At 37.2% G+C, this 17,823-nt stretch overlaps 1 protein-coding gene across 1 annotated transcript in view; it reads left to right on the top strand.

Moving 5' to 3' along the window:
- PDE10A (phosphodiesterase 10A) overlaps positions 1-17,823 on the top strand; it is a gene marked incomplete at its 3' end in the record, with an annotated part of 143,835 nt that overhangs the window by 100,898 nt on the left and 25,114 nt on the right. The window contains exons 12-15 of the mRNA XM_083366377.1: positions 1,356-1,448; positions 6,373-6,559; positions 13,283-13,425; positions 16,167-16,250. Of these exons, the coding sequence (XP_083222503.1) occupies positions 1,356-1,448; positions 6,373-6,559; positions 13,283-13,425; positions 16,167-16,250 (507 nt within the window). The remainder of the gene's footprint in view (positions 1-1,355; positions 1,449-6,372; positions 6,560-13,282; positions 13,426-16,166; positions 16,251-17,823) is intronic.

Genomic DNA, 17,823 nt, shown 5'->3' with positions numbered 1-17,823 from the left:
GAGGGGATTGACATATTCTCCAAAGCACCAGAGGGTAGGACAAGAAGTAATGGGTGGAAGCTTGTTAAAGAAAGACATAAGAAGAAATTTTCTGACAATGAGAACAATTAATCACTGAAATTAATTTGTGGATGGTCCACCACTAGAGGTTTTCAAAAGTAGACTGGTCAATGATTTGACTGGGATGGTATAAGGTCTCTTGCCTTGAGCGGTGGGTTGGACTAGAAGACCTCTGAGGTGCCTTCCAGCCCTATGATTCTATGTTCAGTCAATTTAAAGAATATATATATCTGCATTTTCAGAGACTTTAGGAATTTAGACAGAGATGGGAAAATAGTTGTTTGCTAATAGAGATTAGTCCTGTGTGATTGAAAAGGTATTTCTCAGCATTGTGTAATATCACTGGTGGCATAGAAAACAATTTCCCCCCATACTCATAACTGCCTCCTTAATTTCATTATCATGGAATCATCTTCGACCAAATATAGCCTATATTTTGAGTGCTTCCAACGTTTCTCTTAAAAAACCTGATATTACTTTCTGAAATTCCTTAAGATTCAGTTCAGAGAGGCTAAAACCAGACAAGAGCAAAATCTTTGTATTTTCCCAGGGATCAAACTAATGTTACATTTTTGAGGGTTTTTTTCTTCTTCTCAAATTCTACACGGAAAATGTGCACTGACCATGTTAACCCTCTTAGGAAACCTGGGAGCTTATTTAAGGTTTTCCATTCCAGAGTCTAGGGCTAGGGCTAGGCAACCTTGGCTCTTTTATGACTCGTGGAGCATGGCTGGCTCAGGAATTCTGGAAGTTGAAGTCCACGAGTCATAAAAGAGCCAAGGTTGCCTACCTCTGGTAGGCAAAAGTGATAACCATACCTACAGTTTTAACAAAGTACTGACTTTTAATCTAAATATAGTCTGTGGAATTTGTTCAGGGAGGAGAAAACCTACTGGTTCCCATGTGAGTATTTGGACATTTCGCAAGGTGTTACAAATTTAGCACAGCATCAGTGACACTACATTGTGCAGAATATTATCCAGGAAATCTTTCAGGAAAGAGGTGACTCATGAGGGCACCTGACTCAGGGAAAATCAGCATTCTTAAGAGATCTTGATTATTATAAAAGTACATTGGGAGCAGATCCTGCTACAGTGAGATGTTAATGATATTAGTGCCTAGCTCTTGACTTGATTAATTTGTGTATAGGATACCTCACCTGTTAGGAAATGGTTCTAACTTTGCCTTTTGTCCCAGCTTGTGAGTACTATCAAATGATGAATGATATTCATCAGTTACAAGTGTTACTGTTTCATATCACCGTATTGCTTTAATATCTCTTTACATGTATGCAGATTTTCTATTGAAAAAGGAATAGCTGGTCAGGTGGCAAGAACTGGTGAAGTCCTCAACATACCTGATGCCTATGCAGATCCACGTTTTAACAGGTAGGAATTCATTAGGCTTTCAGCACACATTGGTATGCATACAGTATTTGATGCATTATTACACAGTTAATTTTTAAAACGACTTTAGTTTTTTAAGTAAGACAATTTCTCTTCTCTCTCAGAGGCATTTCTTAGTTTTAGGGTGGTATCTCAAATTAAACATACTCTAACGTGCTCCTATTTACATATTGTATTCTATGGAGATTCCCAATCATCCAGATCATGATTGTCCCAAAGGTGCTTTTCAAAAAAAAAAAAAGGCAACCAGACTTTCTTGTTTTTTTCCTTGAAAATGTTTTGCTTCTCATCCAAGAAGCTCCTTCTCATTTTCAGAAGTGAAGAAGTTTCTTGGATGAGAAGTGAAATGTTTTCAAGAAAAACAACAACAAGGAAGTCCAATTACCTTTTGAAAAACACTTTAGGGACTCATTGGCAAAGTTTTGTTCTGTTACAGGCCAGGGCCTAAAGGGATGTTTGTTGTAGGAGAGCAAATCTGTTCTGTACCAGCCTGCTACCGGCCCTGCAGAAAAGGCAGGGACAACCCCTTTACAAACGGCAAGAGGCTGGAATTATGCCTGCCAAATTTATTAACATAAAACAGCAAAACAAGACACGAACCATGAAACAGGAGCTATTCAAACAGTTGCCTTCAGCAAACCAGCCCTCCCACGCATTCCCCTTTTATACAGTTCAGGGCGTGGCTTCTCTCTGCCTCCTTCCGAGGTGCCCCATTGCCTTCCTCTGTTTACTCCTGATTGACTGTGTCAGGCGTCCTTGAACAGGGCCAGCTGTGGGTCATCTTCATCCACGCTGTCAGGCTCACACAGCTGGGTCTCCATCGTGACCAGGTGGGAGGGGCCTGGCTGAGGGCTCTCATCAGCAAGCTCTCCAACCCCCTCAGCAAGCTCTTCAACACCCCCCTCCTCCTCTGAGTCGTCCGACCCAGCTGCCAAACCCACAGGCTGACCCTGAATCACAACAAAATCAGCCATTTCTGTTAGAGAAACTTGGTTTTTTCATCCAGCCCATGTATTTGTAGTGCCATCCCAAGGTTAAGAAATGTCTTCTATACCGAACAGAAATTTATGGTAGGAATGTTTCTGCTATTTCCAGTGTATCCAGTTTCCAGAAGAAATGTGGCTCAAACCAGGACTAACAAGTCTGTTCTTCAAGCTTGAAGATAGTTTTCTTCTTCTTCTTCTTCTGATAGCAACGTTTATAGCTTTCTCCCCTCATAGGTGTGAGTGCATTCAGTTCTGGAAATATCCCGCCTGTAGGAATTAGATGGAAAAGGCTAACAAGGGCTACCTTTGGAAGCAAGCTTTCTTCCTAGACACCTGAGTTTTCCTTCCCTTAATCAAGGGAAGAAAGTTTGGAGCTCTTGAAAGAAGCTGGGGGACATACATTAAAAGAAAGAGCATGTATGCAAACCAGAAGTTAAAAAAAAAAGTAAGTGGAGAGAAACATTTTAATATTCATGTTTAACCACCATAATTTCAATTCCATTTTTCATGCTGTGGAGCATTATTGATTTGGCATATTTCATCTCTCCCCTAATGTTGGGAAATGCTGGATTTGAATTCAACTGGCCAAAAGCCTTAAGCTCCTGTAAAGAATTTCACCTTGTCTTTTTTTGGTCCTTCAGTTTGGAGGCCCACACAAGTAGAATGTCATGGTTCCAACAAATGAAACTCTTCAAAGAACTTTAAGGCATTGTTTACCTTAAAGAACCTTTATTTGAGTAGCATAGCTTCAGCACATATACATGGTCGAAGCCAAAATCTGAATTCTCTTCCCCTTAGCACATAGTATCAAACACAATTCCCTCCTCTAATTAACGGTCATAAATCACATTCTCCAATTAGTTTGATTTGCAGGTTTTCTCTCCTGTTCTCCAAACCCGCCATCTCTTATCATCTCTTATTTCAAAAGCCCCTGAGTTCATACACTTTTACAATGTTGTTATGTCTAACTAACTCCCATCGCATTCCTCCTCCTCCCCCAGTGTCATTTAATTCTAAGAATAAAGCATAGGAAAGAGAAAGGCTGAATCTTCATATGTTGTCAAAGCAAGAACATCTGACGTTAGCAGTGTTGACATAGAAATCATGCGTGAATTTGTGTCAGAGGAAGCACTCTTAGAACAACAGAATCCTTTAATCCTTTAATATTTAATGAAGAGTGCATTCATACCAACAATTGAGATTGTCGAAACATGGAGCAACATTTGATAGTGATCTATTAGACAGAAGAGCACTCTTTTACTCCACTTCAGGCATTAAAGGAATAATAGAAAGAAAAATGGCATAGTTTTCTTTTTTTTCACAGAATTCCTCTTTATTTGATTATTGTACTAGTTTTCCTTCAGAATCGGCATTCTGTTATTTCTAGAGCCTTAAGAACCAGATACCAAGTCTCAATCATTCTGCAGCAAAATGTCCTTATACTTCTGAACTCTGCTTAATTGTTGTATCAAAGTGTTGAGCATCGTAGTTTAGCACTGATAGCAATGCCAGGTTCAAAAATATCTATGTGAATAACACCATCTGTATCCCAAAAAATCTGTAACCATAGATTTTTACCTGCCCAAGCTGAGTTTTGAATTTTTGAAAGTGGAACTTTTTGATGATATTTCATGGACTGATCCTTCATTTCTGAGTCATAACAATAAGACTATGTTTTGTTAGCTTGCCACAATGCTGTGAAGAAATTCCACACCTAAATTCTGATGATAATTGGTGGCAAATTTCAACTCTTTAAGCTTTTAACTCTTCCATCAGCATGTGAAGAACACAGCTTGGAGAAACCTTCAGATACTGAAGAATGTCAATAATGCATATCTCAGATGCTGATGAACGTCAATAATGTGACTCTTGACGGAAATTTCCCTTTCAGTGATCTGCCACTTGTCTTCCATCAGTTCATCAAGAGTAGTCTTGTCTACTTTTTCATGGAACATCTCTGAAAAAGGAGGGACTCTGTATAGAAAGGACTCAAATTCTAACCCAAACTTTTAAACTAATCTGCTGTGATTTTCCTCTGGAAAAACAAATCCTCTATAGCAGGGGTGTCAAACTGTCAGCCCATGGGCTGGACACGTCATCCAGAAGCCGCGCCCACCCCATTGCCGGCAACAGCAAAACCGTCCCGATACATTGCACGATGTCACGTGACGTTGCGAGTTTGACATGTCTGCTCTATAGACATAGTTCTCTTCGGAATTAGAATACAGAATATTTCATCCACTTCTAGAGGAAATCATGGCTTATTCCTCCAGTTGTCTTGGAGGTAATTAAACATGCGATGTAATATCCTGGTTTTGGTTTTTGTCTTTTTACATCCCTGAGGTGAATGTCCTCATGCCTATAAGGGGAGAAAAAGAAATTCTTATGTTCTGAATTTCAGTTCTTCTCATAGGCAGGAAATCATTCTGCCCAGCTTGTGAGTCAACCTGATCCTCTCTAACCATTGATAGATACTATTGATTGAGGTGGCCAGTTCTTCTATTTTAGCGAGCAACTTATTTTTTTTTAATTTTGTTGATTTGCCTATTATAATCTCCTACCTTGGCATTACCTTGGAGATCTAAAGAAGTCCTACCTCCTTAGGAAATGCTTCCTAGGCTTGCCTATTCAGCATCAGAGGCTGGACTTTTTCTGAACTAAATGCCCTCCCACAAGAGCAACATTTCCAGGTAAGAATTTCTTTTTTCCAGCACTGGATATAAAGTTGGAACCCTGATCAAAGTTAGAGAGCATATTGACCTAAGAACAGGAAGTGTTCGTGGGCATCGTTTTTAAGACACAGATTGTTTAAAAGAAACAGCTGTTTCCTTTAATGTAAATAATCCCCAGCTACCAATTTAAAAATAAAATATATTTATAGTTTTGCATTAAAACTGATGTATGTTTGCTGAAGATTGTTTTCTTTATGATTTCATATGGAAACTGAATTGTCCCTTTAAAGTATTGTTACCAGGAGAATGAATGCTAAGTAACTGATTTTTGAAAAGCTCATTCGTTTGTATATGAAAAACATATGCAGTTAATAAGGTGGTTAAATAATAGGCTTTGACGTACAGTACGTTTAACCTCTGCTTAAGCTTGCCAATTTGTCATATTGTCATGTTACACATCTAATAGATTCATGAAACTGCTCTGAATATAGTTTTCTGCACAGAATGTAGTTTCTCACTAGGATAAGCCACTTGTTTACACCACTGCTTTGGCTTAATGAGTTATATTATTATTTTCCCCAAACACTTCCTCGGGTCAACTGCATCCCTAAGGGCCAGGGACAACTTAATATGTGTATCCCATACACTAATGGAGTTTCTTTATTAATTGGAAAATTTCTGTGGTGAAATATACATTAGGATATTTCCGGATCAAATCAAAGCTGATAATAAAGTCAGGGTAACTTTAGATATTGTCCCAGTTTAATCCCTGTTTGAAGTACAGAAACAGTGCTGTTGACTTTGCAAGAATATAATGTGTACTTTAACAAATTAATGTATGTGAAATAGTTTGAATAGGAACAGAACAATCCTAAATTCATGTGTTTCTTTCCTTCACATCTTTGTCAATTGCCTTTATTTTCCTACATCTTGGAAAATATTGCTACCACGGTTGGCCTCCTTTACTAACTTTTGGAAAGGGATATTATGGTGAAAAATAAGAAGTGGAATGTTAGATCCACTGCAATAGCAACTGGTGGTAAAGATTTACCCTGACCTCTAAAGGGTGGCCTTTCTTTTGTGAAGAAAGGTTGACTGCACATGACACATCTATGTGACTTTCCAAGAGGATAATGGCTTACTCACTAAAAAAATGTTCAGTACTATCGTTAATAAAGTGAACGTATTATTATAAAATGAATGACTGGTTTCCCTTTTCTTATTCTTTCCTTCCTTTCTATTTTCTAGGGAGGTAGATCTCTACACAGGCTATACAACAAGGAACATTTTATGCATGCCTATTGTGAGTCGAGGAAGTGTCATTGGTGTTGTGCAGATGGTGAACAAACTAACTGGAAGTGCCTTTTCTAAAACCGACGAGAACAATTTTAAAATGTTTGCAGTCTTTTGTGCTTTAGCATTACACTGCGCTAATGTAAGTTTTGTCCTACAAAAATAACAAGGTGAACCAAAATAACATTATTTTTAATATAATATATTGACCACTAATAATTAGTACAATGAGTGATTACAAGTATAAACTGATTCTGATATTGTGGGGTTCTTGATTTCAAATATTTAAACATTTTTATTTTGTTGATGAGGTTAATGATGATGATTATATGCCAATAAGATGGTATTGACTCTTAGTTATCAATCAATTTTCTCCAGGATGATTTACCTCAAACCTAGTTATTCAGGTCTTCCAACAGTGCACCCATCATTGCTTTAATAGAATTCATCCATCTTGCTGGTTATAATTCTCTTCTCTTTCCTTCCATTTCTTAACCATGATAGACTTTCTGGGTAGTTAAGCTTTCACATAAAGTACCCAAAGTATGATAATTTGATTCTGATTATTTGTGCATCAAGTGGTAACCCTGGGTTGATTTTTCAATTACCCATTTGTTCATCTAATTTTGGCTATCCATAGTTTTCCCAGGAGTCTTCTCCAAAACCAAAGTTCAAAAACAGCAATCCTCTTTATATCCTACATTCTCCAAATCCAACTTTCACTTTCATAGAGTGTCACAGGGAAAAGCCCAATTCTGACCTTTGTAGGTGAAGAGATTCCAACATCTTAAAATCTTTTCCAAGGCCTTCATAACTACCCTACTAAGTGCTTGTGTACAGGTAGCCCTTGACTTACGACCACAATTTAGCCCAGAATTTCTGTTGCTAGTTATAAAGTGAATCACTGCAATTAAGTTAGTAACACAGTTGTTAAGTGAACCTGGCTTCCTCATCACTTTGCTTGTCAGAAAGTCACAAAAGGTGATCACATGACCCTGGGGATGTTGCAATGGTTGTAAGTGTGAAAAATGGTCATAAGTCACTTTTTTCCAGTACTATTGTAATTTCAAAGTCATTAAACAAATGGTTATAAATTGACAACTATATGTACAGAATAACAGAATTACAGAGTTGGAAGAGACCTTGGACGTCTTCTAATCCAACTTTCTGCTCAAGCAGGGATACCCTATTTCATTTCATAATCATAATAGTAAAGTTGGAAGGGACCTTGGAGGTCATCTAGTCCAACCCTCTGCTCAGGCAGGAAACTCTATACCATTTCAGACAAATGGCTGTCCAGTCTCTTCTTAAAAACTTCCAGTGTTGGAGCATTCACAGCTTCTGGAGGCAGGTTGTTCCACTGGTTAATTGTTCTAACTGTCAGGAAGTTTCTCCTTAGTTCTAGGTTGCATCTCTCCTTGATTAGTTTCCATCCGTTGCTTCTTGTCCTGCCTTTGGGCACTTTGGAGAATAGCTTGACTCCCTCTTCTTTGTGGCAGCCCCTGAGATATTGGAACACTGCTATCATGTCACCCCTCATCCTTCTCTTCATTAAACTAGACATACCCAATTCCAGCAGCCGTTCCTTATATGTTTTAGCCTCCAGTCCCGTAATCATCTTTGTTGCTCTTCTCTGTACTCTTTCCAGAGTCTCAACATCTTTTTTATATCGTGGTGAGCAAAACTGGATGCAGTATTCCAAGTGTGGCCTTACCAAGGCATTGTATAGTGGTATTAATACTTCACGTGATCTTGATTCTATTCCTCTGTTAATGCAGCCTAGCACTGTGTTGGCTTTTTTGGCAGCTGCAGCACACTGCTGGCTCATATTTAAGTGATTGTCCACTAGGACTCTGAGATCCCTCTCACAGTTACTACTACTATTCAGATGAATCATTGTCCAATCTCTTCTTAGCAACTTCTAATGTTGGAGCACCCACAACTTCTGGAGGCAAGTCATTCCACTGAGTAATTGTTCTATCCCCCAGTATCTGTTTTTAAAGTTGTTTTTATATTTAAACTCAGCCTAAATTTTTCACTATCTCTATGACTTTCATTACCTATACGTAGCCTTCTCTCAGTCAACCTGAAAACATCCAGTTTGTTTTGTTGTGTCCTGTCTGGACTTTGGCTTCCTGATTTGTGCCTTGATTTCATATGAGGACAATGAGATGTTCTGGATATCTCGGTTTTCAAAGCACAATCCATCAAATGCCTTTAATGATCAATGATGTACATATTGACTTACTGATGTTCTTTGGCTTTCTCAATTATTCACTGTTCATCCGCAATAATTTACTGCTCCTTGGCTTTTCCTAAAACCATCTCCCCTTTCACGTTAGACTCTAGTCTGAGTTGGATGATCCTAAGCATTATTTTAAAGGCATGGAAAATTAATAATATTTTGTAATACTTTGCTTTAGCATTACACTGCGCTAATGTAAGTTTTGTCCTACAAAAATAACAAGGTGAACCAAAATAACATTATTTTTAATATAATATATTGACCACTAATAATTAGTACAATGAGTGATTACAAGTATAAACTGATTCTGATATTGTGGGGTTCTTGATTTCAAATATTTAAACATTTTTATTTTGTTGATGAGGTTAATGATGATGATTATATGCCAATAAGATGGTATTGACTCTTAGTTATCAATCAATTTTCTCCAGGATGATTTACCTCAAACCTAGTTATTCAGGTCTTCCAACAGTGCACCCATCATTGCTTTAATAGAATTCATCCATCTTGCTGGTTATAATTCTCTTCTCTTTCCTTCCATTTCTTAACCATGATAGACTTTCTGGGTAGTTAAGCTTTCACATAAAGTACCCAAAGTATGATAATTTGATTCTGATTATTTGTGCATCAAGTGGTAACCCTGGGTTGATTTTTCAATTACCCATTTGTTCATCTAATTTTGGCTATCCATAGTTTTCCCAGGAGTCTTCTCCAAAACCAAAGTTCAAAAACAGCAATCCTCTTTATATCCTACATTCTCCAAATCCAACTTTCACTTTCATAGAGTGTCACAGGGAAAAGCCCAATTCTGACCTTTGTAGGTGAAGAGATTCCAACATCTTAAAATCTTTTCCAAGGCCTTCATAACTACCCTACTAAGTGCTTGTGTACAGGTAGCCCTTGACTTACGACCACAATTTAGCCCAGAATTTCTGTTGCTAGTTATAAAGTGAATCACTGCAATTAAGTTAGTAACACAGTTGTTAAGTGAACCTGGCTTCCTCATCACTTTGCTTGTCAGAAAGTCACAAAAGGTGATCACATGACCCTGGGGATGTTGCAATGGTTGTAAGTGTGAAAAATGGTCATAAGTCACTTTTTTCCAGTACTATTGTAATTTCAAAGTCATTAAACAAATGGTTATAAATTGACAACTATATGTACAGAATAACAGAATTACAGAGTTGGAAGAGACCTTGGACGTCTTCTAATCCAACTTTCTGCTCAAGCAGGGATACCCTATTTCATTTCATAATCATAATAGTAAAGTTGGAAGGGACCTTGGAGGTCATCTAGTCCAACCCTCTGCTCAGGCAGGAAACTCTATACCATTTCAGACAAATGGCTGTCCAGTCTCTTCTTAAAAACTTCCAGTGTTGGAGCATTCACAGCTTCTGGAGGCAGGTTGTTCCACTGGTTAATTGTTCTAACTGTCAGGAAGTTTCTCCTTAGTTCTAGGTTGCATCTCTCCTTGATTAGTTTCCATCCGTTGCTTCTTGTCCTGCCTTTGGGCACTTTGGAGAATAGCTTGACTCCCTCTTCTTTGTGGCAGCCCCTGAGATATTGGAACACTGCTATCATGTCACCCCTCATCCTTCTCTTCATTAAACTAGACATACCCAATTCCAGCAGCCGTTCCTTATATGTTTTAGCCTCCAGTCCCGTAATCATCTTTGTTGCTCTTCTCTGTACTCTTTCCAGAGTCTCAACATCTTTTTTATATCGTGGTGAGCAAAACTGGATGCAGTATTCCAAGTGTGGCCTTACCAAGGCATTGTATAGTGGTATTAATACTTCACGTGATCTTGATTCTATTCCTCTGTTAATGCAGCCTAGCACTGTGTTGGCTTTTTTGGCAGCTGCAGCACACTGCTGGCTCATATTTAAGTGATTGTCCACTAGGACTCTGAGATCCCTCTCACAGTTACTACTACTATTCAGATGAATCATTGTCCAATCTCTTCTTAGCAACTTCTAATGTTGGAGCACCCACAACTTCTGGAGGCAAGTCATTCCACTGAGTAATTGTTCTATCCCCCAGTATCTGTTTTTAAAGTTGTTTTTATATTTAAACTCAGCCTAAATTTTTCACTATCTCTATGACTTTCATTACCTATACGTAGCCTTCTCTCAGTCAACCTGAAAACATCCAGTTTGTTTTGTTGTGTCCTGTCTGGACTTTGGCTTCCTGATTTGTGCCTTGATTTCATATGAGGACAATGAGATGTTCTGGATATCTCGGTTTTCAAAGCACAATCCATCAAATGCCTTTAATGATCAATGATGTACATATTGACTTACTGATGTTCTTTGGCTTTCTCAATTATTCACTGTTCATCCGCAATAATTTACTGCTCCTTGGCTTTTCCTAAAACCATCTCCCCTTTCACGTTAGACTCTAGTCTGAGTTGGATGATCCTAAGCATTATTTTAAAGGCATGGAAAATTAATAATATTTTGTAATACTTTGCACACTCTGAGAAGTCTTCTAAGTAAACTCCCAACAGCTGGCCAGATTTGCTGATATACTTTGGTTGGAAGTTTTCAGATTTTCCTTTTGTTGCTTGCCATATATCTGCAGATATTCTATCAATTCCTGCAGCCTTCAGACTGGTAATAATAGAATACTGATCTAATGTTATCCTCTAGTATTACAGATTCTTATAAGTTGGAAGTATCTTCAATATCATTTCGGATTTTAACAGAATATCAGGGTACATATTTCATCTTTGTCTGATCTTCTTCACTTACTATCTGTACATTTACATCCTTTGTATATCAATTAAGCTTGGAATCTCCTGAGCTCTGAGAACTTTGGGGAAACTTTCCTTGTTTTCCTTTCTGTTTTCAACAAGTATAATTGAATACGCATCTTGTCCGTTCTAACAGCTCTCTAAAATTCTTTGTAAAGTTCCTTTCTGAGATGTTTGCTTTCTTGTTTATGATTTCTTCTTGGCAATTTCCACCATTTGGTCTGACATCCAGTTTGCCCTCTTTTATTTCTTGGTTTTCCCTTTCATAATGCTTCTTAGCAATGTTTTGATTTCATTCCACTAGTACACTAGTTCCCTATCAATGAGGTCCAGGACTTCACACTAATTCCTAATGTTCTTGTAAATTGGGGGGTGGGGAGGTTGATGGTAAAGATCATATTGCAAAAACTGATTGGCTTTGTTCCTGTGCTTTAGTTTGGCTTGGAATTTGCACGTAATCTGTTCCACAATAATCTCTTGGCCATTTCTTTGCAGTAACTGAACTTTTCCATCTCCTTGTACCAATAATATAGTCAATTTGATCTCTGTGTACCCCATCTGGTAATGTTTTGGTTGCTGGAAGACTATGTTATTACAACATAATAACATTTAACAGAAATTGGTAAATCATATCCTACTTCATTTCAGTTTTCTAGGCCATAGTTTTCTCTGTAATATTTCTAACTGTAATGGTGTAGTCTTCAGTTACAAACAAGACATCTTGTTTTCATGTTCTGTTGGTGTCAGATTGACTTTAAGTATAAAACCTGTCAACCTATTCTTCTTTTGCATCAGTGGTTGGGGCATAAATCTGGACAATAATTATATTAAGGGGTTGCCTATTAAGTCTAATTAATATTATTTGGCCATTGATTGCATAATAGCCAAATATTATTCCTAATGTGTCCTTCCTATCCTTTCTTCCTATGCTACAACCTTCCTATGCTACATCCTTCCTGACTTATAAAAGCAGTACCATTCCTTCTTTGATATTGTGTATTGAATGATGAACAGTATGATCTTCTGACTGAATGGATCCAATTTATATCCAGTTCAATTTGGTGGTACTTATCATGTCAAGGAGTTGTTGATTCATTCCATCTTCCACTGTGTTGAGCTTTTCCATGTTCGTGCTTTTTGCATTCTATGAACCCATTGTTTTGCAATTTCAGATTTTCTTTTCCTTCATGGCAACATCAAGTACTAGGCTCCCAAATGCTTTAATCTAGTCACATCATAATTACCAAAAATCTTCAGCTCTTTCTCAGTAACATGTTGATGAGCATTATCTGACCAGAGAGGCTTATCTAATAACTAGAGAGGCTTACCTAATAACTAGAGAGGATAATAACCAGAGAGGCTTATCTAATAACACTACATCTTCAGTCACTTTATATTTTCTATTCATGTTACTTTATTGGGAGAATAATGGCGTGGTTTACAATGTCTTTTCCTTTGTGGTATAAGATAGTGCCTTGGCAATTCTCATTAAGTGATCATTCATTTCCAGCATTTTCCTATATTGCAGATCTCTAATGGTGCCTATTTGTTTTGGCTGGGTAGCTGGGATGATCTTCACACCTTGACCATGCTGGAATTATATGCTTTTGGTATATACTCCTGGGGTTGTTTAGTCATCCCTGTTAGGAACATGTCCCCACCATGATGAAGCAGCCCAGCAGGCTTGTGAAGGGGAAGCAAAACAAAACAAATTATTTCCTGTTAAATTATGTTTGATTGCTCTTCAGAAATGGCATGTTTGGATGGCATGGTGTAACCAACAAGAATAACTTTTTAGTTTGAAACCTTAGGAATTTAGTTCAAATAAGAGGAAATACAAATTACTTCCATGAAATCATTATTTCAGATGTATCACAGAATTCACCATTCAGAATGTATATATCGTGTAACTATGGAGAAGCTTTCATATCACAGTGTTTGTACAGCAGAAGAATGGAAAAATTTAATGGATTGCAAACTCCCACCACAACTCTGCAGAGAAATTGAACAGTATGTTTTTTATAGTATATTTTTGACATTGAAGTAAATCTTGGTAATTATTGTGAATGTTATTGTTAAAGGGCCAAATATTTTAATATGGATGTCTTGTAATAGATACCTGCAATCAATTAGAGGAGGTGATTGGATCATTGTGGGGCAATTTAATCCTTTAATCTTTTCCTAAGGAACATTCTTTCATGCACCTGAACACACACACAATACACACATCCAATTGTCCTATTATTATTTCAAATGGGTTGAAATATTGTATAAACATCAGTTTCACCTGTCTAGCTTCTTTTTTCAGTATTGATATTTCCTTTAAGTCTATATTTCATTAGGAAATTAATGGCAAGGAAACTGTTGGTTATTATTAACTGGTTATTACTGTTATTATTTGTGTAAGCAGAACAGTTGATTATCTGAACAGTTGATTATCTGAACAGTTGATTATCTGAAATCTCTACTGCATAGTATTGCAAGGGTCCCCAACCTCCCAGTCTGTGGACCAGCACTGGTCCACGGCCTGACAGCAACTGGGCCACGCAAACAAGCAAAGCCCTATTCACGTGATGCAGGCAACAGACAAAACCACACCCCCTCCAATCCACGGAATAATCTTTCTCCACGGAATTGGTCCCTGGTGCCCAAAAGGTTGGGGGTCACTGCACTATTGTGTTTTTAATACATAGTATATTATTATTATTATTATTATTATTATTATTATTATTATTATTATTATTATTATTATAGTTCAGGGAATTGGAATAGAACATTTGCTGTACACAAGAACAACGCAGGCACAAATAGTATCCACAAAAATGGCAGCTCTATCGTTCTGATCCTTAATGTGAGGTTATGGATAATGACATTACAAAACATGACTGAGTAACAAGATCAATGTGAAATGTTTGGATTACATTATTTCATTTTACACTGTTTATGAAACATATTTACTATTATTACCACCTAAATATGGTACACATTTGTTATAATCAAAAGTATATTTTATTATAATTAATTAATTAGTCACTCATGCGCTTGTGAGCTCTCAGATAGACTACTGCAATGCTCTCTACATGAGGCTGCCCTTGAGGACCACTCGGAGGCTCCAACTGGTGCAGAATGCGGCCGCGCGAGTTGTGATGGGGGTCTCCCGATACTCCCATATAACACCTCTGCTCCGTGAGCTGCATTGGCTTCCAGTTGCCCTCCGGGTGAGATTCAAGGTGCTGGTGATGACCTATAAAGCCCTAAATGGCATGGGTCCAGATTATATACGGGAGCACCTTCTGCTGGCATCAACTTCCCATTGTCCTGTGTGCTCCCACAGAGAGCGCCTCCTCTGGGTGCCGTCGGCCAGGGAATGCTGACTGGCGGCCCCCAGGGGGAGAGCATTCTCTGTGGGCGCGCCTGCCCTCTGGAACCAGCTCCCTGTTGGGCTCCGGATAGCTCCCGACCTTCGCTCCTTTCGCCGCAACCTGAAAACTTGGTTATTTGAGCTTGCCGGCCTGGACTGAGGGTTTAGGATTTTAAATTTTTAGAATGTGATTCACTTGTTGGGGCTAATTTAATTTAATTTATTTTTAACCTTGTATATTGTGTTTTGACTGCCCTGTACACCGCCCCGAGTCCTTCGGGAGAAGGGCAGTATATAAATCCAATAAAATAAATAAATAAATAAATAAATTATTGATTACGTATAACCAAGAGTGTCAATCCTTAGTGGCCTTCTAGAAAGACATTGTCCAGGATGATCTGTCTCCAACCTTGTGCTCCAGGACTTTAGAATACTGTAATTGAATGCACCTGTCTTGTGCTGGTTGTCCTCCTCTTCTCTGTCTTTCTACTGTTTCCACATTATAGACTTCTCCAAAGACAGAAGTCTTTGCATGGATCCAAAGTATGATAATTTAAACAAGTTATTTGCACTTTAACTAAGAACACTGAATAGATTTTTTGGATAATTGTTTTCTTGATTATTCATTATAATCAAGACAATGATTTATTATAATTACTATTTTTTATTATTACCATAATTTATTCTAATTAAAAATTCAGATTTCTAAATAGTTATTCGTCATACTTTATATGCAGCTTTTGCTTTTCTTTTTCAAAGCTTGGAAAGTTATGTTTTTCTTTACAATTTTTTTTTTGGGGTGGAGGGAATACTCCATAAGAGTTTCCCTTGTGGGTAGTAGAGGGTTCTTTAAGTTCTGTTAGATGTCATAAAGAATACATTTTTCTCAATTCAGCTAAGGAATTTAGAAATATGTTTAAATAAACTTTATTTTTAAATCATTCTTTCAACAAATTTTGTCAGGGCACTTAACCTATATTTAATTGGATCCAAGACACATTCATAATGTGTGTGATGGAAGTGGACTTCTTCATTCCTTCATAGTCTGAAAATAGTACCCAAATTATTTGGGAGGTTGGTGATAGATGCTTTGAAGTGCCAATATTCTCTTTCCCCACACAAATGGTCTCATTCATTAAGTTCCAGCAATCCATTTTTGTTTTGTTTTTTTAAAGAACTAAAGTCATTAATGCATGAGATGATATGTATTTCTGTATATTTCTGGTAGAAGCCATTATGAATCAAATATGCATTATTGCTAGTTGACAGAAGGGACTTTTTTCATGTTGCAAAGAACTCTGATCAATGAAATTAGCTTTGTATATTCTTACTTTTAGCAAATATGCAAGTAATTTTATTTCTTCTAATTTTATATTTCTTATTTTAACAGATTCCATTTTGATATTGGCCCTTATGAAGATTTTTGGCCAGCAATTTTCATCTATATGATTCATCAATGTTGTGGAGCAAGCTGGTATGATCTCTTTTTTTAAAATTACACTTTTAAAATAGTTTTAAAGAAACATTTGTATTAACTTTTGGAGCTCTAATGTTATTTGCATTGGGTATATGGGATCAAAAAAAATTCTATTTCCAGTTCTACTTTATCATTCCTGTTATATAAAAGTGTGAATTCTGTTTTTCTGTCAGAAAACAGTTATCTTCAAGTCTGAAAAAATTTGTATCATATCGAATTGTGTTTTTAGTTCACAGGAGTGACTGGATTAAGGGTTATTTTCATGTAGAAGCAATGATTTAAAAAAAATTAGATAAGGTGACCCGAGTTATGCATATCTTCTTGTGTAGTTGAATGATTAAATTAGTTTGAAACATCAGTCTTTTTTTGGGGGGGGGGTATATTGCCTGTGCACCAACAGCTCCCCTCTCCTAAATGTCTTTCATTGCAATGCTGATGGCCATGGTATTTTTGGCTGATGGAAGCTCTGGTTCAAAACCTCTGGAAGGCTTTATGTTGGAAAAGTCAGCCAGCGTAGCTCAATCATCTGGGATGCAAACAGGTTGGATGAAGTCATGGTTAACTTCCTTCTTGGGGCTGCAGAGTACGGTATCTCTGTTCTTGTATGCCTCATTGTGCTATTGACTTTGGCAACTGGGAGGTTTATGTTCAGAATTCTCTAATCTAGTACTAGAATTTGAATGAAGAATAATTAAGATGAACAAGGAGACACTCCTTTGGATCGACGAACATGAGTGAGAAAAATAGGATATGGGCTATAAAGACTAATAACTAATAAAGCTTGGGGCTTTTGAGAAAAGGAAAATAGTTCCACTGATATTTTATATTGAAAGTGGAGGAAATGACCTTTTCTCTATTTTTCTCAAAGATGGAAGAATAAAGACAAACATCAAGGTCAGAAAAAATTACTTACAAATTCAGAGATATGCAGTTGGATTCTCGGTGATAGAGTTGGGCACATTCTTGATTTTCCCAGTAGATGCGCTATAGGTTCAAAGTATTGGGTACTTATAGGCAGGGCAGTAAAACTGCAGCACTGAGATGTCACTATAAGAATAACTTGTCATGGTGATTTTATATACATAAAAGCCAATTGACAGATTGCATTGCAATAAACATGCAACCAACTTTACCCTAAATGTTTTACATTTAAATACATTAGACATGATCCAGCTGTCCAAGATCATGTTTGGGAACTCTGATACACACATGGATGGATCTCTGAACTAGAGGTGTAAAAATGTTCCAAAAGTGTTCAAAGAGGTGCAGAGAAAAGTTACATTTCCCCCCTATGATTTGGGGAGAAACAGAAATCTTTGAAGATTTTTAAATTATATTCTAAGTTTATTTCTCTAAGAAATGAAATGCATTATGTCTATATTAGCAGATTAAATCATTATTTTATTGTATCTGACATTTAAAGGTACATTTTTGTACAGCCCAAAGCAGTGGGTGTATGAAGTGCTATCTTTTAATGAATTAAAATTTGACTGGAAGCATTTTCAACCTGGTAGATATGTTTGTTAATTGAAGGAAAGTGATTTTCATAGATCAGACCTGCAGAGAGGTC

This window comes from Vipera ursinii (assembly GCF_947247035.1).
Source record: "Vipera ursinii genome assembly, chromosome: 1".
NCBI classification, from domain to species: domain Eukaryota; kingdom Metazoa; phylum Chordata; class Lepidosauria; order Squamata; family Viperidae; genus Vipera; species Vipera ursinii.
Note: the sequence above shows the minus strand (reverse complement) of the source record. Positions and strands in the feature narration are given on the sequence as shown.